General features: G+C 39.9%; 1 protein-coding gene across 10 annotated transcripts in view; it reads left to right on the top strand.

The window, feature by feature from the left end:
* Window positions 1–26914, top strand: part of syngap1b (synaptic Ras GTPase activating protein 1b) — a 161333-nt gene that overhangs the window by 76813 nt on the left and 57606 nt on the right. For 9 of the 10 annotated variants that reach the window (XR_007179020.1, XM_048152830.1, XM_048152831.1 and 6 more), the window contains exon 4: window positions 25451–25545. Coding sequence is in view for 9 of the 10 variants with exons in the window: in XM_048152830.1 (XP_048008787.1) it covers window positions 25451–25545 (95 nt within the window). In the remaining variant the exon portion in view is untranslated. Of the gene's footprint in view, window positions 1–8889; window positions 10764–25450; window positions 25546–26914 lie in introns of those variants that run through there. The other variant, XM_048152836.1, reaches the window with a different exon arrangement.

Genomic DNA, 26914 nt, shown 5'->3' with positions numbered 1-26914 from the left:
AAAAAACTTGTGAACTGTAGTGAACCCCCTGCGATTTTAAGTTAATATTTCACTAATTATTCATGGTATTCTGATGTCACATGGCATGGTAATGTGAGTGTTATTTTCAGTTTTCCTATATTTGGTGCATGATTCCTTTGTTCTAGTTTTTCCACCTGTGTTAATTACCATGTTTGTTGCCTTGGTTACTGATTCAGTTACACCTGTGGTTCCTTTCATTAATTAGTTTGGTCCATTTAAGCCCTGTGTTTTGTTCTGTTCATTGTCCAGTGTTGTCGCCTTATGCAAGGTTGTTCAGTCCATGTCTAAGAGTTTGTTCCTGAGTTCTTGTAAATAAAGTTAAGCTGCTACGATTAGATCCATCAACCTAACCGTGACAGAATAATGGACCTCACATGGATCTAGTCGCAGCAAAAAGAAACCTCCTCCCACAGGTGAACCAGCCCTTAGAGAGGCACACATAGGCATTTCTGGACCTTTGCCATTGCGTCCATTATGTTGACGACTGCCTGTGTGTGCTTTTCCGGACAATCTTCAACGTGGAGATGAGAGCGCACTTGCTCGGAAACGAGCCTTTAGGGGCTTTTATGGAGTACGTGAAGTGTGTACTCCTCCAAAATGGTTCCCCCTTCACGATCTGCAAGAGCGAGTTGAAGATTTGTGTGTCAGCCACTGCCACCAACCCAGCAACGCCGAACCCTGAACCCACCACAGATGTGGAGCCAGAGCCCACCACGATACCAGCACCATTAACAAAGACAACTGAGCCAAGGATAGTCCCAGAACCCGAGCCCGAAGAAAGGCCTGACCAGGTGCATGAGCCGGCAACATCGCCTGTACCCCTGGGATTACTGGTGGAGTTTAAGGGGATGTCATGGACCCCAACTCCCTCGACATCGGCTGCTTATAGACTTATAGACTAGTGCATCCTGCCCATTTCTGTTTCCTCCACCAAGCCTGTCTCTGTTATCAGTACTGAAATTTTAGAATTTGAATTTATGCCCTGCCTCCCGCTCCCACCTCCTCTGCCTGTTCCGTGTCAGCCTAGAGATCCATTCCTGAATTTTATGCCTGTCCCATGTGACCCTGTTAAGCCTGTCTGTTCACCCCCACCTGCGCTGCCCAGTCCTCCAGCCCTGCCTGCACTACCTCTCTTCAGCCCTTCGGCTCCATCTCTGGTCATCATTAGTTCGCCTCGGTCAGAGTATTCGCCGGCTCAGCCCATGATGTTCAACCCAGTAGCTCCACCTATCCACCTAGGACCTCTCTGCCTGCCACTCCACCTGGGACTGTTGTCCCCTCGGCTCCACCAGGCTTCCTCGTCCCTCCGGCTCCACCTTGGTAAGTTGTCACTCTGCCTGCGCAACGGACTTCTGTTCATTCACCTGCGCCTCGTCCCTCCACCCCTTTGGCTCCACCGGGCTTCCTCATCCCTCCAGCTCCACCACGGTCAGTCGCCACTCTTCCTGTGCCACGGACTTCTGTTCCCTCCCCTGCGCCTTGTCCCTCCACCCCTTTGGCACCACCGGGTTTCCTTGTCCGTCTGGCTCCACCTTGGTCAGTCGTCACTCTTCCTGCGCCACAGACTTCTTTTTCTTCACCTGCGCCTCGTCCCTCCACCTTTTTGGCTCTGTCGGGCTTCTCCTTCCCTCCAGTTCCACCTTGAACGCTCGTTGCGCTGTCTCCACCCTGCCCTCCAGAACCTGCATCGTCGCCCAGTCCCTGCAGTCCCACGGATTCACCTGGGTCTTCACTGCCAGCTTTGTCTCAGTCACTCAGGACACTTGGTTCCAGCTGCCAAGCCTCCACCATGGCTCCTCCCTCCCTCGACTCTGGCGTGGGCCTGCATCCTCCTGGCCCTCCTGCTGGAGATTCTGCCCTGGCTCCTCCTATCTTTATCACTGCCCTGACCCTGCCTGTCCCATGTTCCTACTCTGCTTCCCCCATCTAAGCCCCCTCCCGCCCACCTCTGTTGGACTTTGTTATTATTGAGGCATGAGGACACGCCTCCTTATTTTAATGCTCCCCCAACAGACTTTCTACTGACTACAAGTACCTTTTCAACTATGTCAACTTTTCATAACTTATAAAAACTTGCTTAGAACAACTTTTTGTTAGCTGGGAAGCAGCTCTACAGAAGACAATAGTGTCGTTATTCAGCTCAAGTCAATTCAATGTTGATTCAATTCAGTTCAATAACAGTGTTGATAAAAAATCATCAAATCAATGATATTACTGAATATTAAGTGTATTTTAAAATGTCTCAATGTTTTTTGTTTAGTTTTGTTTTTTGTCCATACAATGGAAGTAAATAGGCTCCAAAATATCTTCTTATGTGTTCTGCAGGAGAAAGAAAGGCATACAGGTTTGGAACAACATGAGGGTGAAATGACAGTATGATGAGGTCCAAACAACTACAGAATGATGATATAATTTTCATTTTTGGGTGTACTGTCCCTTTAAGGAGAAACAACTGATGCAAAGTTGGTACTTAATATAACTGTGAACTCCATTAAGTTTCCTGTGATATGTAAGAGCAATCTATGAGCAATACAATTTGAACCTCTGGGTGTAATTTTTCATTCTCAGCAAGAGAGACACACAAAGCTGTAAGTGTTTGTTTGATGTGTGTCGGTGTTTGTTAGTCTTGCCCGGCTGCTGTTTGGTGTTGATCCCAGTAGGTGGTAAATCGGTGGGAGGTGGGTGGAACCATTATTCATTCTGTATTCTGTAGTGATGTTGAGTTCTCTGTTACACTCTCTTCACTGTTGGTTACCAGGATTCCACCAATATAAGAAATGATCTCACATCAAACCTGTAAAATCAATGGTAATTATAAACATCATGATTGCATTACATGTACAAATCCTGATGCAAAAGAAAAAAAATACTTGAAATACTTGAAATACTGAAAATACTTTTGTATTGCTCAGAATTTGCTCTTTCAAATCTCAGGAGACTTAATTAAGTCATCAGTTATGAATCCACTTGGTCTCAAATATTTTCTTTATTTCTTCTTAAAATCCAAGAAACATTAGACATTTAGAGACATTTAGTAAGAGTATAATGATGTAAAACTAATATTTGACCTTTATTTTAATCTTACTTAGATCAAAAATCTCTGTATTTTACAATATTAGGTCTGTCTTTAAAGGTTTATAAGTTACAGTTCAAAATCAATTTCCCTATTGAAAAAATGAACGTTTTTTTTACTTACAGCACGCGACTGTTAACCACTACAACAACTACCCTACTTACTATCAATAAGCAGTAATTAGGAGTTTATTTAGGGAAAACTCCTAGTTAATGAATATGTGTTCCGTAATCCAAAGTGTTACCAAAATAGTTGAGTTCTTATTGAGATCTGTGGTGTTTGATAAGAGACTTTGAGATTCTGGTGAATTGGAGCACAGTTTGAGACATTGTTGAGATCTCTTTTGAAACTCTAGAAGAGACCAGGCAATCACAGCAGATGTCTTCACTTGTTCTTTGTTTAATCTTATTGTTGTCTCCAGCTTTTTAAAATTTTCTCTTTAGAAAAAGACCCCAGTAATCAACCTCTCAATCTGTGCTCAAGTATGCCAAGATACCAAAGTAGAAAGACTCAGCAAAAGTCTCCGTTTGTTCTCTGTTTAATCTCATCACTGTCTCAGGCAAACAATGAAGAGACTGGTGAGATCGCCTTCCTTGATTTTTCTTGGGCATGGGCTGGTTCTTTAAAAGAGGAAACGTCTCAGAAGGGAGTAATTGTATGCTAACGAACACAGTCAGGCAAATTGAGGAGCTGAAAGAAAATGTGAAAGAGAAAAGAGACATTTGTACATTGAGCTTAGCCTAAGATCGCTGATGGTAACCATGGAAATAATTATAGAGCAGACAGACTGCTAGAGAGAAAGGAAAAATGAAAGAGAGAGGGGAGGAATTAGAAGAGGGAGAGAAAGAAGAGTGCATCTTTGGATTGTGAATCTTGGTTTCTAAGTTTTCATAAAACTCAGCACCAGGCAGATGGATTTTAAATTGGCTTTGATCACATATAGTGTTCTTTTAATTAAATGTACATACGGTCAGGCTCTTGAATGAAAGATATACATTAGCCATGTCCATTCCCTTGCGGTCTGGATCAATCGCACCATTCTTGAAGTGGATGTCCAATCATCAGGTGGTATGATGTGTGCGTCAGCTGTCTTTGTGAGCATTAAGACACCTCTCCGCTGGAAATGTGTCCAGCTTGGCCTTGTCTCAGTGGTTCAACTTTAGTGCTTGCTGTCTCAGGCTTCCAGGCTGGGTTTGGGCTCGCAGTCGTCATGGAAACTCACATCTCTATAACAGCTGATCATTTACACAGCACTTCGTCTGAAAATGACCGTTCTTGATTAAATCCGTCAAAAAGCCTTTTTGATGCAATGTGGGTGTGATGTGTTAAACAACCCATTAACAATGCAGTCTTATGTATTTTAGTGCTAGCAAGCTTCTAAAAGAAAAGTAAAAAACTATACTATATATACTCTACCATTCACTACCACCAGAGTTTGGGGTCAGTAAGATTTTTTTCTGGAAAGAAATTAATACTTTTATTCAGCAAGGATGCATTAAATTGCTCAAAATTGCACAGGAAATTTGTAATATTACAAAAGATTTATATTCTAATACTTTTTTTTGAACCCTGAAACAATGTATCACAGTTTCCACAGAAACATTAAGAAGCACATCTGTTTTCAACATTGATATTCATTTCTGAAGGATCATGTGACAATGAAGACTGAAAATTCAGCTTTGCATCACAGGTATAAATTACATTTTAAAATATATTCAAATAGAAACTTATTTTAAATTGTAACAATATTTCACACTATTTCTGTTTTTACTGTATGTTTGACCAAATAAATTGAGTAAATTTAAAAAATAATAATAAAAAATGGCAACCCCAAACTTTTGAATGGGATATATATATATATATATATATATATATATATATATATATATATATATATATATATATATATATATATATATATATATATATATACACTGCTCAAAAAAATTAAAGGAACACTTTGAAAACACATCAGATCTCAATGGGGAAAAATATCATGCTGGATATCTATATGGACTGGGTAATGTGTTAGGAACGAAAGGATGCCACATCATTTGGTCGAAATGAAAATTATCACCCTACAGAGGACTGAATTCAAAGACACCCCGAAAATCAAAGTGAAAAAATTATGCAGCAGGCTAGTCCATTTTGCTGAAATTTCATTGCAGCGACTCAAAATGGTACTCAGTAGTTTGTATGGCCCCCACATGCTTGTATGCATGCCTGACAACATCGGGGCATGCTCCTAATGAGACGACGGATGGTGTCCTAGGGTATTTCCTCCCAGATCTTGACCAGGGCATCACTGAGCTCCTGGACAGTCTGAGGTTCAACCTGGCGGCGTCGGATGGACCAAACATAATGTCACATGTGCTCAGGGTGAACCTGCTCTCATCTGTGAAAAGCACAGGGTGCCAGTGGGGAACCTGCCAATTCTGGTGTTCAATGGCAAATGCCAATCGAGCTTCACAGTGCCGGGCAGTGAGCACAGGGCCCACTAGAGGACGTCGGGCCCTCAGGCCACCTTCATGAAGTCTGTTTCTGATTGTATAGTCAGAGACATTCACACCAGTGGCCTGCTGAATGTCAATTTGTAGGGCTCTGGCAGTGCTCATCGTGTTCCTCCTTGCACAAAGGAGCAGATACCGGTCCTGCTGATGGGTTAAGGATCTTCTACGGCCCTGTCCAGCTCTCCTAGAGGAACTGCCTGTCTCCTGGAATCTCCTCCATGCTCTTGAGACTATGCTGGGAGGCACAGCAAACCTTCTGGCAATGGCATGTATTGATGTGCCATCCTGGAGGAGTTGGACTGCCTGTGCAGCCTCTGTAGGGTCCAGGTATCGCCTCATGCGACACTGACCCTAGACAAATGCAAAACTACTGAAAAACAGTCAGAAAAGATGAGTAGGGAAAAAATGTCAGTGACCTCCACCTGTAAAACCATTATTGTTTTGGGGGTCATCTCATTGTTGCCCATCTAGTGCAGCTGTTGTTAATTTCATTAACACCAAAGCAGCTGAAACTAATTGTAAGTTCGTATGTACGAGGCGGGAACCGGCGAACATTCAACATTCAACTTTAATTCCAAAATAAACAAAGAACAAAACGAAAGTAATGCCGGCAGACCCTCATGGACATCTGCCGGCCACACAAACATAATAAAACATAAAATAAAGTCCAGGCCTGGTCCTCTCTCGTCCTTCACTGTCGCCGCTCCTCCTTTTATGCTCCCGGAGCTCCTCCGTGAGAGACTCAAGGTCGGCGCGCCTCCCAGGTGATGCTCGTTATCACTTGCGTCACCGGCCTCGCGCCGTTCCCTCACGGCTCTCGCCCGCCCTGCTCGTCACATACCCCCATCTCCCCTCGCAGGCCGGGGGGTACTCCCGCGTCTGCGCTTACTCCCTCCCGGGCCTGTCTCGGCGGCCGCAGCACCTGGGGGTAAGGACAGACTAGACGAGAGAAAGGAGATGGAAGCAAGGGGAGTGACAGGACGAGAGAGGGGAGTGACAGGACGAGAGAGGGGAGAGAGGAAAAAGAGAAAACACACTCCCAGACACACTGCTGCTCGGTCCTCAGCCTGCCGAGAGGCTCTTCCTCGCGGTGCCATGCGATGGCACTGGACGCTCAGTGGACGGCCGGATCCTCGACCGCCTTCTGGCGGCCGGTGATGGCTCCTCCGGTTGAGGGCAGACGGCAGCGAGTCCGCCGTCCCCTGCTCCTCCCCTTCATGGTGGATGGTAGCAGGCTCCGGCCCACGGCGGACGACGGAACTCCTCCGCTCCCTCCAGGACGGCAGCCACAGCACCTCGTCCCAGGAGCACGGCATCTGGGTCTCCGTCCCACCTTTCACAAGGCTCCAGTACCACCGCCTCGGGCAGCCTCTTGCGGTCTTCACTCCCGCGCTGCCCGAACTCCGCAGCACCGCGATCCCCCTCAGCAGCGAGGGCTCTCCGACAGCATGTCCCTCCTTCCTCCCGGGTTTCGGCACCAATGTAACACACTTCTTTTTTTTGAGAAGTGTATATACACCGATCAGGCATAACATTATGACCACCTTCCTAATATTGTGTTGGTCTCCCTGTTGCTGCCAAAACAGTCCTAACCCGTCGAGGCATGGACTCCACTAGACCCCTGAAGTTGTGCTGTGGTATCTGGCACCAAGATATTATCAGCAGATCCCTTAAGTCCTGTATGTTGCGAGGTGGAGCCTCCATGGATCGGACTCGTTTGTTCAGCACATCCCACAGATGTTCGATTGGATTGAGATCTGGGGAATTTGGAGGCCAAGTCAACACCTCAAACTTGTTGTTGTGCTCCTCAAACCATTCCTGAACCATTTTTGCTTTGTGTCAGGACGCATTATCCTGCTGAAGGAGGCCACAGCCAACAGGGAATACCGTTTCCATGAAAGGGTGTACACGGTCTGCAACAATGCTTAGGTAAGTGGTACGTGTCAAAGTTGTCATGATTGATCACAGGAAGCAAATGCGAGTTAACTGGTTTATTAAGTGGAAGACAGAATTGCACACAGTCACTTAATAGGCGGGCCTCTGGTGACGCAGGGATTGAGATGGTCGGCTGGTGATTCGTGGCTGTGATGAGAAGTGCTGGTGAAGTAATCCAAGGTCCAGACATAGAACGAGAACACGAAGAACACCGAACTGGAACAGGTGAAGACACGACTAGAACTCCGGGCAGGAACAGGACGGAACAACACAGCACAGTACACCAAACAACGATCTGACGGGGAAGAAGAGAATGAGGTGAGCTTATAAGGGGTAAGAGAATGAGCAGCAGCTGGTGAGGTGATGACTTGCAGCTGGTTCCACTGATGAGCCACGTGGCCTGGACACACACACACACACACACATACACGCCCACTGCTGTCACAACACAGAACACGCGACAGAAAGGAAACAATGCATCTGCGAACCGTGACAAAAGTACCCAAGGTTTCCCAGCAGAACATTGCCCAAAGAATCACACTGCCTCCGCCGGCTTGCCTTCTTATAGTGCATCCTGGTGCCATGTGTTCCCGACCATCCATGTGATGTTAAATAAAATGTGATTCATCAGACCAGGCCACCTTCTTCCATTGCTCCGTGGTCCAGTTCTGATGCTCACGTGCTCACTGTTGGTGCTTTCAGCGGTAGACAGGGCTCAGCATGGGCACCCTGATTGGTCTGCGGCTATGCAGCCCCATACACAACAAACTTATGCACTGTGTATTCTGACACCTTTCTGTCAGAACCAGCATTAACTTCTTGAGCAATTTGAGCTACAGTAGCTCATCTGTTGGATCAGACCACACGGGCCAGCCTTCGCTTCCCATGTGCATCAATGAGCCTTGGCCGCCCATGACCCTGTCGACGGTTCACCACTGTTCCTTCCTTGGACCGCTTTTGATAGATACTGACCACTGCAGACCGGGAACTCTCCACAAGAGCTGCAGTTTTGGAGATGCTCTGACCCAGTCTTCAAACCATCACAATTTGGCCCTTGTCAAACTCGCTCAAATCCTTACGCTTACCCATTTTTCCTGCTTCTAACACATCAACTTTAAGGACAAAATGTTCACTTGCTGGTTAGTGATGACAGAAATTTCTTTTTTTTGGGGGGTGAACTATCTCTTTAATGATTGCTGTAATATCACCCTTTAAGCGATCAGACTGCCAGAATATCATAGAAACTTGAGGCTGTGCTCTTTTGACCAGTAAGGAACCTCCTAGCAACCAGTCAGAACACCCTAGCAACCGCATAGCATCACACCGAAACCCACTCAGAACACATTAGCAAACACATAATGCCCTGGCAACCACGCATAACCCCCTTGTGGCGTAAATCAAATGTAAAAAAATCTATGCTAGTAGTTATACAATAGAATTAATAGCAAAGATACAGCGAAAGCTAACATGCAGCTCGCAGCGTCTCTCTGTACTGTACGAGTTTAATCTACATTGTCATTTGTCTTCAGTTTGTGTAGTTGTGTAATTACACACATTCCTCCCACATAACCTGCCTCTACAGAAGCCTCTCCACTCACCGGCTGCCTGCAAGCATCACATCCACACACACACACACACTCATCAGAGCTGTGTGTGTGTGAGATAGAGAGAGAGAGTGAAAGAGACAGAGAGAAAGAGAGAGAGTGAGTTTGCCCCAGGCTTTTACATGAAGTTCTCTCCATCAAATCCCATCTCTCCCCCACCCCCCTGTCCAGCTCAGCCCCTCTTCTCTCCTCTCGCCTCCTCGAGTGAGTGAGAGCGCAGTAAAGAAAAGGACAACCGCAGGAAAGGATGCATCGCCTTGCTGCTGGTATTCCTCAGTGTGTGACTGGAAACAAGCAATCATATTCTGGAATACAGCAAGCCTTTCCTCGTGCAAAGGATTTCTGATGTTGTTTTGGAATTGCTTTTGGAAGTCCTCATGCAAATGACCCATTCATCTGAATCTTCATGATCCGAGCTTTGATTCATCGCTAAATGCGTCGGTTTTGTGCAAGAAAAAACGTCTGAACTTCGTGCGCACGGAGGATTTACGCATCAGTGTCACTGGCACGGAGCTACGGAGAATTCTGGCTCCATCACACACATACACACACACAAGTTTGCATCAGATGCCAGTGTTATACTGTCTATGGAAGTGTAAGCTTAGAATAAACGCCTTAGTCATGTGCACGCATGCTCTGAAAAGTTCTCGCATAGAGCGTTTTAAACATTGATAGCTCGATTGCAACGCTAAACGACGCCTATAAATATAGCTAAAGTAAAACATGAGAGAGTTTCGCCGCAGATCTGGTGTTGGTAACCGCAGTAAAGGCAGAAGGGAAGCGGCTCGTCAGTTCAGGGTCGTGCGTGAAGGCGCCGGTGAGCGTCGCTGGGACCCGGAGCTCTCTATCTGGCGCTCTGTTGAGGAACAGCCGCTGTCAGGGCTGGAGAGAGTGACTGAGATGAGGTGGAGGAATGAGACACAACAATTCTAACACTCGGGATTTATCCTTTTATACATATAGAGTGCAAATTCTTGATTGTAAATATTTCAATTTTTAATAATTTACTGCATAAGAATTCTTACTATTCTTAGGTAGATATAAAAATAGAAGTCTTAAATATAGTATTAGTGAAATACATGTATTAAACTAAGCAAATTACTATTATATTTAGCTTACATTTGATTGCAATAATTCAAGTTAATGCATAAATGGCTGTTTTTAGTTAGATTTACATTTAAAGATGAGTATTATGGCAATGCTGAACTTCGTAAGTGAAAATGACATGCAGAGTTGTTCGTTAATGCGTACAGGATTACTTAGGGAAAGCAAGAATGGAAGTTTTTCTGGATTTATTTAGTAGTTAAAACGTCACTGATGCCAGATTTGAGAGTAGAGTGCATATAGACACATGATTACAACCAAACATGGTGTGGGCATCCACCCTTCTGTTGACCTTTAGAGGAACACTTGACCTGCTAAGGGAAAGCAATCATTCTCAAGTTAAACAGAAGCAAGTGACTTAAAAGAAACCGAGACTGGAATATGACAGTTGGAATGAGAACAATTTGGAAAACTTGTCTTTCTTGGTGGCTTGAGATTACTTCTGGATCCTAGACGGGAATAATTAAGGAGGAATAAGGGATTGTATCACCCATTACAGTTGCATTTCTGCAGCAGGTAGGAATAATATGCACATTACAGTCATTTGATTCACTATCTAAATTGGTTCTCTCATTTTGTTAACAACTGGGAAAACACAGGATCCATGTCTTTTAACTGGTCTTTTGAATGAATTTAAGGAATAGTTCACCCAAAAACTAAAATTCTGTCATCATTTACTCACCTTCAAGTCGTTCCAAACCCGTAAGACTTTAGTTCATCCTCGGAGCACAAATGAAGATATTTTTAATAAAATCTGAGCCACTTCTGTACTGTCCATAGACAGCTACATAACTACCACTTTGACACTACAAAAAGTTCATAAAGAGATTGTCAAACTAATCCAAATGAATTCAGTGGTTTAGACCAAATGTTCTGAAGAGATTCGATCGCTTTATATGATGAACAGATTAAAGGTGCCCTAGAATCAAAAATTTAATTTACCTTGGCATAGTTGAATAACAAGAGTTCAGTACATGGAAAAGACATACATTGAGTTTCAAACTCCATTGTTTCCTCCTCCTTATGTAAATCTCATTTGTTAAAAAGACCTCAGAAGAACAGGCGAATCTCAACATAACACCGACTGTTATGTAACAGTCGGGATCATTAATATGTACGCCCCCAATATTTGCATATGCCAGCCCATGTTCAAGGCATTACACAAGGGCAGCCAGAATTAACGTCTGGAGCAGCACAGCTGAATCATCAGACTAGCTAAGCAAGCAAGGAAAATAGCGAAAAATGGCAGATGGAGCAATAATAACTGACATGATCCATGATATTTTTAGTGATATTTGTAAATTGTCTTTCTAAATGTTTCGTTAGCATGTTGCTAATGTACTGTTAAATGTGGTTAAAGTTACCATCGTTTCTCACTGTATTCACGGAGACAAGAGCCGTCGCTATTTTCATTTTTAAACACTTGCAGTCTGTATAATGCATAAACACAACTTCATTCTTTATAAATCTCTCCAACAGTGTGTAATGTTAGCTTTAGCCATGGAACATAGCCTCAAACTCATTCAGAATCAAATGTAAACATCCAAATAAATACTATACTCACATGATCCGATGCATGCATGCAGCATGCATGACGAACACTTTGTAAAGATCCATTTGAGGGTTATATTAGCTGTGTGAACTTTGTTTATGCACTGTTTTATAGTCGAGAGCTCGGGGAGCAGGGAGCGCGAGATTTAAAGGGGCCGCAGCCTGAATCCGTGCATATTTAATGATGCCCCAAAATAGGCAGTTAAAAAAATTAATTAAAAAAAGTCTATGGGGTATTTTGAGCTGAAACTTCACAGACACATTCAGGGGACACCTTAGACTTATATTACATCTTGTGAAAGAACGTTCTAGGGCACCTTTAAATGTAGGCTTTTATTCACATATAAAGTTTGCTCAGTGAACATAAACAGAAGCTCAACCGAACCTGCTTGATGCACGAGAACAAACCTCATTGGTTCTTGTAGAAGCTCAAATGTGCTGCGTAAGACGAGAATGAACCTCATTGGTTCTTGCACGTTAAGCGAACATGCTTGAGCTTCCATTTACCATAACTGGTGTGTGAGTTGATGAATGTTTATATGTAAATAAAAGTCTAAATTCAATCTGATAAAGTGATAGTGTCTCTTCAGAAAATTTGGACTGAACTACTTGATTCATATGGATAACTTTTACGATCTCTTTATAACTTTTTGAAGCATCAAATTGGTAGTTGCGTAGCAGTCAATGGAAGGACAGAAATCACTCACATTTTATTAAAAAGATTGTCATTTGTGTTCTGAAGATGAATGAAAGTCTTACAGGTTTGGAACGACATGAGGGTGAGTAATTAATGACGTTATTCCTTTAAACATGCACGCTGTAACTAGTTCTTTAAAAACTAGTTCTGATTTGTGATTGTTATTGCTTTTGCAAAAATGAGAAAATTGCATTTCAAATGAACTGCATCATGAATCAGTCTTGATCCTTTTTGTGCTCCTGAAATATACTACAATTTTTTTATTAATTTTGACTATATGTAATGCTGCATAGATCTAGTCATTTGATTGATGCATATCTACTAAATTTCAGTCTTCAAAATGTATTTCTAGTCCGTGGAACTGTTTAGAAGGTTGTTTTGTGATGCTTTTATGAAAAAAGTGTTGGGTAGCTATAAAAACACCCACTGCTGCAGTAGAAAAAGTCCTTGAAAATGACAATAAAAGAAAGCATTGCACAGAAGTCCTTTGGTAATTTGTCTCCAGGATTTGCAGGCATCATTTTATGTCTTTCTTTTTTCTTTTGCAGCTTCACTAAAAGATCTTCTCAGAAATCTTTTTTAATAAAGCTGAAGTGTGTAATTTCTGTGCTACTATAGAGGACAAATAATCTGTAGCACAGGTTTCCCAAACGCTCCCATTCGTCAAACAAACGGATAACTCCGCCCCAAACTCGCACCGTTGGTTGAGCCAGTGTTATTGTATCACACTGGCTCCTTTAGCCTCCTCCTGGTAGATACTGTAACTACACTGCAAAAAAGAATTGTTGGTTTAACTTAAAAAAGTAAGTTACCTGGTTGCCTTAAAAATTTTGAGTTCATTGAAATTAAAAATTTGAGTTAACACAATGAAGGCGAATGGTTTAATCAACAGAAACTCAAAATATTATGTTATCTGAACCACATTAATTATCATTATTAAGTTGATTTGACAAAAGAAAAAATGTTGTGATAACAAATCATGAAAATTATTTTATACAGTGTACACCATCTCCATTGACAGCTATTCCTAATAGAATTAGTCATGTGACATTTACAGCTCAGACCTACTTATAATTGCCTATGCATGTTGAGCTGGGATAGGAGAAAGATTACAAACTTCACTTTTACGAACAATACTCAATAAGGCTTCATTTTAAATAATATTGTTTCCATTTCTTCTTTGTTTTGTTCAAGCCCCGTGCACCATTACAAATCCTATTTAGGTGTAAAAATCGATCCACTAGCAACCCCACGCGTATCAATCAAAAGCTGAGCATTATTTTTTTTCATTAGTTTCACTTTTTATCATGTTTGCTCCCCCTCCTCTCGCTGTCTCTCTCTCTCTCTCTCTTCCGTTCTGTCTCTCTCAAAGGGACTGAAGCTTGAAGCTGTTTCCACCCACACACTTCAGCTCCGGCTTTCAGCTTGACATCAGATTTACATTGAGAATAAAAAGTGCACACGCACACACACACCCACCCACACAGGCACATACTTGTACACACCTATGTTGGGAGGAATATTAAAGTCCAGCTTTTTCCCTCTTCCATCATTATTGTGTGATAGAAAATATCTCCTCTTATTCTCAAGATGCAGAACACAGGCTTATTTTAGTGATCATTGTGTTTGATAACAGACGGTGCCCGTTTGAACTTGATCGAAATGCAACTTGCCACATTGTTCATACATGTTCACATGCATGTAAGTCTGTGTTCCATCACTTCAGCATTTCATCATGTTAGTCAAATGTAAGGTACTAGAAAATGTTGCCATGGCAACCAAATAAAGAGCCTGGATTTGGATCAAAAAGGACAGAGGGAGAAATTGAAATAAATGGACGTATCGAGCCCGATTTACTTTGGCTTTCAGTTTGGCATAATTAAAAGGAATGTTGACCTCTGGCCTGCGATCAGGTTCAGTACATTAAGTTCTGTGGTTCTTGAAGGGCGTTTATAAGGGTGCACATTAATTTGTGTTTTTAATGCTCTCTCCGTCCCAGACACATTAAAGTGAGTTATAGTTTATTTTCGTACCATGTGATGATTCATATTAAAAACTGGAAATTGATTTGCTATTAACTGAATGTATTTGCTGAATCATTTGTTATAATTGTCTTGCTCTGATGTATTGCACTCAGTCACAGTATTGCATCGATCGTTTTATATCCTTACAGAACAGTACTGTGATGGTACCATACTATACCATGGTACTGAATGACTAATATATTCATATATGTAACCATTCAAAAGTTTGGGGACACTATTTTTTTTTTTTTTTTTTTTTAAGAAAATCGTCAAAAATGCATTCAATTGATCAAAAGTGACAGTAAAGACATGTATAATGTTTTATAAAAAGATTTATATTTAAAACCAATGCTGTTCTTTCTAACGTTTTATTCATCAGAGGATCCTGAAAAAAAAAATGCATCCGTTTTCAAAAAAATATTAACCAGCACAACCCTTTTCAACAAAAAGCCTCTTTCATGCAGTGTGGGTGTGATGTGTTAAAGCAGGGGTGGGGAACGTTGATCCTGGAGAGCCATTGTCCTGCATAGTTTAGCTCCAACCTGAATTAAACACACCTGAAGCTAATCAAGGTCTTTAGGATTGCTGAAGTTACAGGCAGGTGAGTGTTTTGGAGCTAAACCCTGCAGGACAATGGCTCTCCAGGATCAACGTTCCCCACCCCTATGTTAAAGGGATAGTTTACCTAAAAATGAAAATTATCCCTTAATTTACTCACTCTAAAGCCATCCTAGGTGTATATGACTATCTTGTTTCAGACAAACACAATCAGAGAGATATTTAAAAATATCCTGCCTCTTCCAAGCTTTACAATGGTAGTGAAAATGATGGCGCTCCTGATTTTGCAGTCCAAAAAAGTGCATTATAAAAGTAATCCATACGGCTCCAGGGGGTTAATAAAGGCCTTCTGGAGTGAAGCGATGTTCTTTTTTGTTTGTTTGTTTGTTTTTTTGTAAGAACAATATCCATATTTAAAACTTTATAAACTAAATAGCCTTCGGCAGATGACTTACGCAAGTCGACTTGTGCCACAAGAGTAACCCCTGATGCGAAGTAGGATGTAGGAATAGCGTAAGGGTCCGTGTACTTTTGCATCCATTCCTTTTCCGTTTTTTAACCACGTCAAGAAAAACAAAAAACGAACATTGTTGTATTTTTAAATGCTATGGTGAATACCAAAATTTAAATTAAAACACAAATTCTTTTGAGATTTTTGTTTATTACGTTTTGCATCTTTATAAACCAAAATTAAAAAAGGACAGATTAAAGTCGAAGAAATGTCAATTTACAAGTTTTCTTTTGTAAAATTGTTGTTTCTCCCACACTTTCGAGAGCCATGTCTCTGAAACATGATAGGCTAATAATTGGCTTGTTTCCACCCCATTCTCACTTACAAGGGGTCTGATACTGCCGCACGTCCAAGAGAATGCTATACTGGTGGCAAACCAGTAGCCTATGTCCCGCTTCGTCCAGCGATAGTGATATTGGAGGAGCAATATCCCACCCCAATATCCCTCTAGCGCCCTCTAGTGCCTTTTCCTCTGGTGTCAATAGAATGACTCGCTTCAAGAGCCTGAATGTATAAATGAATAAAGGCCAAAACGACATCTAAATTACTGTGACTTTTTCATCTGGCTCTGTTAGGTGTTTTATATTGTTTTATATTGAGAAATTGTTTGGGATTAGGAGTCACTTACTTAGCTATGCTATGCTGTTCAAATTGAAAATATCTACCAACATTTGTTATGATGACAAAATTATACCCCAATATGTGATTTTCATGAAGACAAAATTCCCATACCCTTTGCCTCAGTGGAGGTTTGACATGAAATATTTCTCAATTCTCATTGAAAGCAATGCGTTACGGCCGCGTCGCTGGACATTAACGCTTTACATGGCTTAATCCTACTAAAACAACAACCAGGGAAAAACTATTTTCTTGCACATTTTCTTGTCATCAACAGCATCTAAGGCTAAGACAACGGTATATTTTTATGTTAAGTGTTTATAATGGTTTTCTATAAGTGGAAAACGCTGAACGTTGAAAGCGCGTTGTCTTCTTATTCGGCCTGACCTGCTTGTCTGCATATCTTTATTGGTCATTTAATATCAATGTCTTAATGCATTAAGCGTTTTCTTCATACCTGTGTTTTATTTTCTAGGAAAATGTTTTTAACGTGTTATTAATTGTGTTCATAGTGGGCTGCTTATAAGGGGTAGTGAATTTGCTCACCTACATTAAGCCACATTAAGCATTTTTCACGTTAAGCACTTAGAATGTTCCGCTTCGCCGGACGCGTTTGCCACCAGTATAGCGTTCTCTGGAGTGAGAATGGGGTGGAAATCAAGTCAATTATTATCATGTTTCAGAGACATGGCTCTCAAAAGTCGACTTTAATCTGTCCATTTTTAATTTTGGTTTATAAAGATGCAAAACGTAATAAACAAAAATCTGAAAAGAAGTCAATATTTATTTTGTGCACATTAAATTTATGCATTCAGTTTTAATTTAAATTTTTAGTTTTTCTTGACGTAGTTAAAAAACGAAAAAGGAATGGACGCAAAAGTACACGGACCCATAAGTTTAGATGCCCCTCGAGGTTCAAACAAATAGGGCTCAATATACAAACTCAATATATTGAAATCCTCCAATATTTCTCTTTAAAAATTCTTGTTTTGGTTTCTAATTTGTGACCGTTGTTTTGTTTCCTCTGTGGTTCCGCGTTTGTCCTTACATCATGCGTGAGGTCAGAAATTACTCTTTTGGCGTAATTCTGCCGGAAGCTAGTCATTTTAGTTTTCTTACAAAAACACATTGCTTCGCTTCAGAAGGCCTTTATTAACCCACTGGTTATCTTTTATGCTGGATGGATGCACTTTTTTGGACTTCAAAATCAGGAGTGCCGTTCATTGTCATTATAAAGCTTGGAAGAGCCAGGATATCTTATAATAGTATATCTCCGATTGTGTTCGTCTGAAAGAAGATAGTCATATACACCTAGGACGGCTTGAGGGAGAGTAAATCATAGGATAATTTATAACTATCCCTTTAAAGACCCAGTAAACTATGCAGTTTTGTAGGTTTTAGTGCTTGTGTATGTCTAAAAGTTGATTAAACAAACTTTACAGTATAATCAGAAATTTATATCTGTGTCTGTGTGTGGGTATATTTGGTCTACTGTTAAAAAGTTTGGGGTTAGTAAGATTTTTTTTTTTTAATACTTCAAAAATACTTCTTTTTTTTTCAGCAAAGACATTAATAATGTTACAAAATATTTCTATTTCAAACAAATGCTGTTCTTTTGAACTTTCTATTCATCAAAGAATCCAGGAAAAAATCGCAGTTTCCACATAATATTAAGCAGCACAACTGTTTTCAAAATGTTTCTTGAGCATCATATTAGAATGATTTCTGAAGGATCATGTGACACTGAAGACTGGCGTAATGATGCTGAAAATTCAGCTTTGACATCACAGGAATAAATTACATTTTAAAATACATTAAAATAGAAAATAAATGGTAGTAACATCTCACATTATTGTTGTTTTACTGTATTTTTGATCAAATAAATGCATAAGACACGTCTTTCTGATTTATGTTCTGTTCGGTTCAGAAGTGATCCTATATCCTTATACTGAACAAGAAATACATTCGAAAGCTGATCGGTTATTCTCAGTAATAGAAAAGAAGATTCTTGCTGATTGTCATGACAACAGCTCTGATGCTTCTGTGTTCCTTTATGGTCTTCTATCCCCATTGGCATGAAAAAGAAAAAATAAAAAAAAAAAAAACTGTTAATGTAGCCAAAAGTCATGAAAATGATTCGGTTCCAGTATTTGTGATTAAAAAAATAATAATAGAACTGGTTCTGAATAAGAACCAGTTCAGGATTTTGCCAAACATAGTCAAGAGACAGTATGACCAAGAACTGAGGCCTCAGATAGATCGATATGTAAAATATACTTGACTTTAATGGACATATTACATAATAAGAACTCCACAATCAGCTCAGCTGAGGCTGTGCACCAGGAGAGAGATCAGGAGGAGCGATTTTGAGATTTTAGGTCAGGATCTGACGTTCAGGATTGCAAAGAGACCGAAAAACCGATGAGATTGAAAGTGCAGAGAATAGAATGGGAAAGGATGTGAGAGGTGAGGAGAAGGAAAATGCTCTCATAAAAAAAGAGAGAGGCAGAGAGATGGATAAATACACTGTTTGATTTATGTAAAAGAGTTGCGTGGGTGCAAGGCGAGAGAACTGTATGGCTGTGTTAGTGTGTGAGCTGTGAGCTTCAGAGATTGAGAGAGAGAGACAGATTGCATTGGCTGGAGAGACAGTGGGTATTTACACTCCGATTTATGGGAGGGTTATCACAGCATCGAGCAGGAGAGACTGATGGTTTGATGGTGGAGGACTGCTTCTTTCAGTCCCAGCACCTCTGCGTTCATTAAGCCGCCCATTCATTTGTTTCTGTTGGTCTTATTTTAATGACTTCACGATCCTGAGCAATAGTCGTGTCTACAGCTCTGCCAATGACTGCGCTTCTGTATCCGCTACTCACTCAAGGACGGCAGTCAATAAGCACTTTGTTTGCAAGTGTCTGTCTCTTGTGCCTGCAGTTAGACTGTTTTATATCTCATTGTTTTGCCGTTTTCTTTTTTCTGCTTCGATCTAAAATTAACTTTTACCACGTCTGCCAATAGCAGTTGATTTAAGAAAATCTACTGGCCAAAAATATTGCTTGCTGCCATGAAATTGTACTGTTCGTTATTTTTTATTTTTGTTGGAAAGAAATTAATACTTTTATTCAGCAAGGATGCATTAAAATTCATTAAAACTGACAGGCGTTTATAATGACACACACAACTTGTGCACACAGAAAGCCGCTTGTGCTACCAGCTTCATATTCATGTGGTTTGAGGCTTTATTAACATCTGCCCCCCTGTGGTGAAAATCAAGTTTTAGTTTTTTTGTTGTTTATATGTCTATGTGGTGTTTTTAATATGTTTTAAGATAAACCATTTGCAAATTCATCAATCAACATCATTGCTGAGTATTTTCTGCAGTGAACCAAAGACAGTCTCAAAAACGCGGTTTGAAATCACACGTGTTTCTGACGTCACAAACTACCTTGTAACCAATCACGTCAACGTGCCAGGGGGCTTTCACTGTAAACCCTGACGCTCAAAATACTTAATTGTTTTGAGTAGGACAAACTTAAATTTAACAAATTCAAGTTCAGTTAAATTAACTGTTATGAGTATTTAGAACTTTCTTTTTCTTTTGAGTTCACAGAACTGATATATTTTAAGTAAACTGAACTGTTTTCATTTTTTTTTTTGTATGAACTCATTTCATTTAATTTAGACTAACTTAAGCTTAACTGAAACTGGGCTGGGATTTCTATTTCCCAGCATGCTTTGCCCATGGCACTCGAAAGGGAGAGTAAATGCTAAAATTAAGTATTATATAATGTTTTTTTTTTTTTTTTTTTTGTGCAAAATTAATGGATAAGGGAGATTTAGTAGTGATTAATGTTTTGTTATGCTAATTTAGAAGAGTTTCTGTTAATGTGGGTTTTTGGAGAGTTACCATCATGGTGACAAGTGGTGGATGCGGCTTGGTTTGAGAGCAGGTAAGTTCCATGTTCAAGTGCTATACCATGCTATTGTTAACATGTTAGCAAATTAGTAAGTTATCATTTTTTAAATTTTCTTATTAGGGTTTACAGTGAAGTAAATTAACTCATTTGATTTGGAAGACCTCAAAATAAAAATGTAACTAAATATTTTATGTTAATTGCTATCTAAGTGTATGAGTTAGCTAACTCAGTACTTCAAGTTAGGAGCAATTATCATGCATGAGTACAAACTCAAAACTTGATAGTTCTGCTTACTTAAAATTGGGAACGTCATAACTCAAAAAATTTGATGTAAATAATTACCTCAAATTTTTTGATTTAGCCCAACTTATTCGGGTTTACAGTGTTAGCATATCATTAACTATGACCACTCTGAAGCAGGGGAGTCTCAAGAGAAGTCAGGTTATCCCGGTATATTTTTCTGTTGATATGAAAAATTGGGTAGATTTATGTGAATTTTGTGTATGATGTATGTTGCGATGTTATAATGAACTATATGCCTTTCTCCACTGACGTTCTGAGTTGTTCAAAGCATTTCTAAGGATGCTGATTTTTTAGAAGGCAGCTGTCTGACTCTGAGATGGCGAGCGGGAACATGGTACACGGTATCATTAGCAACACATTATTAGCTGTTTAATAATGTAGTCAAGCTAAAGGCTAATAATATCAATTATCGTTATGTGTCCGACGTTGTAAAGAGTGATACCTTTGTGCAGCGTTTACCTCAGTAAGTTGTCCAAGTGGATCTCTGAGCTTGAGTGGATTGAGTGGAGGCGGGGCTAATTAGCATATTCATAGATCCACGTATACTAAATGAAGCAAGGGTGTAGAGTTAGAGCCAAGCTATTTTAAGGCATGAAGAAATTTTTGTTCACAGGAAAAAAAATGTCATTTTGGTGATCAAAGATGAGTTTTAAGGGATAAAATTATTGACTACAGGGGGACTTTAAAACAATGCATATATAGTGTTGGTAGCACAATCTAATAGGTAGCATTATCCACACTGAGTTTTCTTTCGAGCTTGAATGGACAAAAACACAAAATTATGCCAAAATGCCTATTTTGTTGATTCAAAATACCATCTTAAATAAGTTAAATAAAGTCTTAAATGAATATAAATATTTGTGAGAAAATAGGATGCAGATCCTTGTCATGTGCGGTGGGTCTTAACTCCCTGAGGTCCGAAAACGCGCCGGCGCGTTTTGCAGGATTTTTTTCACATTGCAGCAAATCAGACTTAAAATACTCCGTCATTTCTTGTCATAGAGACATAAGTAATATATCAATTGAAACTATAGAATGTCTTCTTTTATTTGTGTACACTCAGAGTAAAACACAATGTTGTGCTTTTTGTAAAATAAAGAAAACTAACATGATGCGTGATCTCTCCTCTCCCTCTGAACGAAGTCCAATCTGATAGTTCTCAGAAAATGAACTGTAACTTATGCATACTAATGACAAAAAAAATGACACTTACGTCTAAAGAAACGTTGAAATGTCAGGTTTTAAATCATGCAAGTCAAATCGAAAACAAACATTCTGTGTTTATGTAATCTGTATGAAAAGAGAGCCATGTCAGAAGTCTGTGATTCAGCTCATTATCTGCTAATGCGGCCACGCCCACGGAGCCAGCGCTATTCAGAGGCAAATTCAGAGGCAATACATGCATTCATCGTCTCAATCGTGTATTTATTGTCTTGAAAAGTGTTTATTTGGATGTTAAAGCAATGGTTAGCGATCTCTAGAAGACATGCCGTTAGTTCCTAGTTCCTTTTCTTCTTTATATGAATTTGTGGCCTAAAGGTGTACAGAGAGCGCCCTCCGGCTGCAAGTATGAATTAAAAACACCATTCCTGAAATGTCCTCTTCTTCTTTAGAATAATTTGTGGACTAAATGTGCACAGAGAGCGCCCTCCGGCTGCAAGTATGAATTAAAAACACAGTATCCAGCACTCATAGTGATGACAATAAATATTACTTCTCAGTATAGAAAATTGACATAAATATATAAGAATCCATCAATATTTCTCCAAATGTGCATGCTTTTAAGCTAAAAGCCTATATGAAATGCCATAGAGGTAACATAATTGTTCAGACACTTTGCATCACAGAAATACATTATATTTTAAAGAATATAATAGAATACCATTATTTTAAATTGTAATAATATTTCACAGTATTGCTGTTTATGATGAGCTGAGACATTATTACAGAGGGTTTTTTTCACAGCCTACCTGACTGAACTCTAGTCTACAACCTCCAATACCCAAAAGTCTTGTGAACACAGATTTAATATACTTTTTTTGGCCTTATTTCAGTGACTTAAGTTTTTTCAATAACCACGCATAAACATTATTCCTTCAAAAATACAAACATGTACGTACATATTATTGTAGCCTAGTTTGTGCTGAATACAGTGTAATGACACTTTTGTCATTTATATGTTTATGAACAACTGAAAAAAGCACAAATGTCAGGGCATGCCAAAACTTCTCCAAGCCCCAAATCAGCCTCAGACTCCAGAGGGTTAAAGTGACAGCAGCCTAAAAAACCTGCTACAGTCTGCCATTAATTATAATCAAAGAAAAAAAGAAAAAGAAAATCACTCACTGCTCTAAATTAAATAACTTTTGTAGCTCTAAAATAATAATAATAATAATAAAATCTATATTTTAATCTAAATTATGCAGTGAAGACCAGGGATGGATTACGACTTGCAAAGTCCCTGGGGCCAGACTTTGCTCAAAATTTTTTGTCTCACTTCAGCTTATGGAAAATGGGCAGTTATACTGTAATAATAAATAGTTATTTTTCCAATTACTTATACACACACACACACACACACACACACAAAAGAAGCACAAAGAGTGATTCAAGTAAATGGGGATGGGACAATAGTTCTATAAAATGTTTTGGGGCCTTCATATTCACATAGGGCCCAACAGTAACAGAAGTTCCAGGGAGCCCTCATATATACCGACACCTACTGCACAACACCTGCATGACAGCTGACGTAAAATAAATGATTGGGCTTAGAATAGTATAAAAATTTTTAGCTATTTTCCTTGCAAATTTCTTGGCCACAGATCAATGGCTCTGTTCTAAATTGAAACTCATACTGTAAGTGATTCGGAGTAGTAAAATGCACAACAATTCTGTACATACATATATAAATAATCAATACATATTCTAAAATGGATTGCATTAATGATATTTGTTGTAATTAAATTAATTATGTTTATAGTTATTGACATTTCCTTTGCTTAATTGGACCATTTTAAATGGAATTATTCTTGTTAAGATGCACTATGCGATTGTCTTCACCACAACAGCTAAAAGAAGGTATCTTACCTTTTGGAACAGCCTTTGCATTGGGAATGCTGCCTACATTGGCAGTCCACTTGGTTTTGGGACAGAGCCATAGTGTCACTCGCAGCATCATATACGAGATGAGCCAGACTCTGTCTCTCAGTGAAATGCAACCTGGCACAACAACGTAAAGAAAAGCCACATTGATTTTATTGCACATATTGTTGTTTTGGTGGTTTAATGTGATGAACATTATAAATATGTCTTTCCATGATACATTTTTCATTAAAAAGTTGTTTAAAAGTTGTGATTCAGATGTAACTGACAGTGAGTGTCAGTCTTTTGGCTTTAAATTGTGATCTAATATGCATTTGCATATTGCAAACTGGCAATAAACTCAGCCAATTTTTACTTGCATTTGACGATCATTTTTTGTCTCTAAGCTGGTTTTGCCGGTGATGTAAGGGTGGTCTTGGATTTCACACTGATACCTACTAGCATAGACAGAGCATCTTCAATTACCCATGCATTTGTAGCAATAGGTACATTCATGGGTACATTTATCACCCATGATTAATTTAAATCACATCTGAAAGTATAAAGCAAATAGTGTCAACATAATGACAATTCTTATGTAAAATCAAAAATATGATTTCTTTTAGCTTTTAAAAGTGGGACAAAATAATTATTCATTTAGAAATTTGTTTATATTCAGTCAAATTAATTATTAATTTTCATTATTGTGTGATAGTTTTTTTTATATTTCTGTTTACCTTTATTTTATTTCAGTTTTAGTTTCAGTCATTTTAGTACTTCAAATTTAAACTTTTTTTTAATTTCAGTTAGTTGGCAAGGCAACATTTCTAATTTTCATTTCAGCTCTTTTAAGTTGAAGTCCAATATTTATATTTTATTTTATTTCAGCTTTATTTCAAAACTACATTTGAATTTGAATTTACTTTGCAACCGTTAAAAAAGTATGTTATATATAGTATGAATGTGTGTAGTATGAATGAAATTAGGAGGTACTACATCGACCATGTTGTTACTGTCACATGACCTACCAGCATCAGTTGCGCCGCTTTACTGTCATTCGTAAATCCCCTTCCCATGGCCTCATGGGATAGTAAAATTTGCACTTCAGAATCTCAGTGGAAGTAGTACGTCATCCGGGGACTTTTCGCCTTCTGTTTTTTGAATACTGTGTATTCGGACATACTGCTCTTTTGGAATACTGTTTTTTGCATACTATATAGTTGGGAAGTATTCGATTTCTGTTCTAAAATTGGCTCAAAATATCAAACATGTTTGATAGGGCTGCGTTAATCGATTCATCTCGATTCATGAATCGATTCTGAGCTTAGTTTTTAACAGCAGATGGCGCTCTAGGCTTGTTTTTATCTGCACACTCAAATGCTCATGAAGAAGAGCGCTCGTGCATTCGGCTATGTACTTGCACCTCAGAATTCTTTTATGAATCGAGATGCAAACAGCCCACTGCAAACACCCTTTTAATTTTATAGAAGGCTTAAGTGGTGTGTGTAAGGAATTGGAAAGAAGCGGAGTACAGCTGTTTCTAAAGGGTGCAGTGCCATCTGCTGTTAAAGACTAAGCTCAGAATCGATTCGAGAGAGAATCGCGATGGATTTGGAAAATCTCAGAATCGATCCAGAATGATTTCTCAGTTCGTGATTCTACAATTTATTGTCCCAGCCCTAATGTTTGATGACTGGTTGAAATCACAATCTGAAGCTAAAAAATCAGAGTCTGTGCCCTTCATACACTACGTGATTTTCTGTGAAATCTGTCAGCTCCGACTCTCAAAACCTGCAGACTGGCTCTGACTTTTGACAACTAGCATTGGCACATCCAGACGGCTTATCGGGGCAAAAATCTGTGCAAAAGTGGTGTAGTGTATTCCAGCCTTTAGTTACATTAGCCAGTGTTGGTTCTGATACTTTTATCGCTCTCTCTTTCAGAAAACGCTCGGCTCCGGCGGAAGAGCATCGCAACCGGGAAGCAGCCAAGCATGGAGATCCCACCCACTGCCCCCCCACAACCCTTCCGACAATCCGTGAGTACCCCACCGTTCCGTCCCCGTTCCCTGTCTCCCTCCCTCTCCCTCTCGCTCCCGTTCGCACCTCTGCCCCTGTCGCCCTCTCTCTCCCCGTCTTTCTCCACCGCCCTGTCCTGTTCACAGTCACAAAAGAGAGTGAGCACTCCTCCGCTCCCTCGTTCCCTCCCTCTCTCCCCGACCGTCTCTCTGACTCTCCCTCCCTCTGTCCCGCTCTCTCATTGGGCTGCTGGTGAGTGGAAGGTTGTGGGTTCTAATCCAGGGACTGGACCCAGTTTGGCTGCACAACCCTCTTTTGAGGTATGTTATCTAACAGCTGAGCTCTCTCCGACACAACTTCTTCTGTGGGTTCGAGCGACCGGTGTGCGACTCGGAGGTGTTAGACAAACAGTTAGTCACACAGGAAGCAATCATGTTCATCTGTTCTTTAGCCAATGATTGAGTCATTATATCTGAGTTCATCAGATATACTGTAACAGACAATTTCTTTGCGATAAACTAATGTAGGTCTTTTTGTCTGTATACAATAATTCACATTGATCAGTCCTAGAAAATGCACCATGCTTTTCTTTCAGATATAGCGATGATGATTTGTTTTGTGTGTATACAGTCATACATTAATGACTCATTCATTATGCCATGGTGAAGAAGTGAAGGGTCACTGCTGCTTCACGACCAATCTGAAAGTTCTGTGAAACTGCCACTAGACAATCGCACTTGAATGATAATGGAAAGGCGTTTTCATTGAAAGTGACAAAAAACGCCCCAGATATTTAAAATGTATTCTCCTGCAGTGTTGGGGAAAGTTACTTTTGAAAATATTGTGTTACTCCCTAAAAAGTAACTAATTGCGTTACTTTTTATGAAAAGTAGTGCATTACATTACTTTTGTGTTACTTTTTCTCACCTGGGCTGGGCTTCCTAGTTTGTTTTTTAATAACAACAAAAAAGTTCTATTTTTGGCAAATGTCAAGGCCCTTTCACACCAAAAGTGAAATGAATAAGCCTCAGATGAAGGAAAATCATATTTACGCCTGTACAGTAGAGGGCGCAGCTCAAACAAACCTTTCAGCTGTGCTGCCATTCTGGATTAAAGGGTTAGTTCACCCCAAAATTAAAATTCTGTCATTTATTACTCACCCTCATGCCGTTCCACACCCGTAAGACCTTCGTTAATTTTCGGAACACAAATTAAGATATTTATGTTGAAATCTGATGGCTCCGTGAGGCCTCCATAGGGAGCAATGACATTTCCTCTCTCAAGATCCATAAAGGTTCTAAAAACATATTTAAATCAGTTCATGTGAGTACAGTGGTTCAATATTAATATTATAAAGCGACGAGAATATTTTTGTTGCGTCACAAAAAA

This window comes from Megalobrama amblycephala, linkage group LG13 (genome assembly GCF_018812025.1).
Source record: "Megalobrama amblycephala isolate DHTTF-2021 linkage group LG13, ASM1881202v1, whole genome shotgun sequence".
NCBI classification, from domain to species: Eukaryota; Metazoa; Chordata; class Actinopteri; order Cypriniformes; family Xenocyprididae; genus Megalobrama; species Megalobrama amblycephala.
This window is presented reverse-complemented; position numbering and strand designations above follow the sequence as displayed.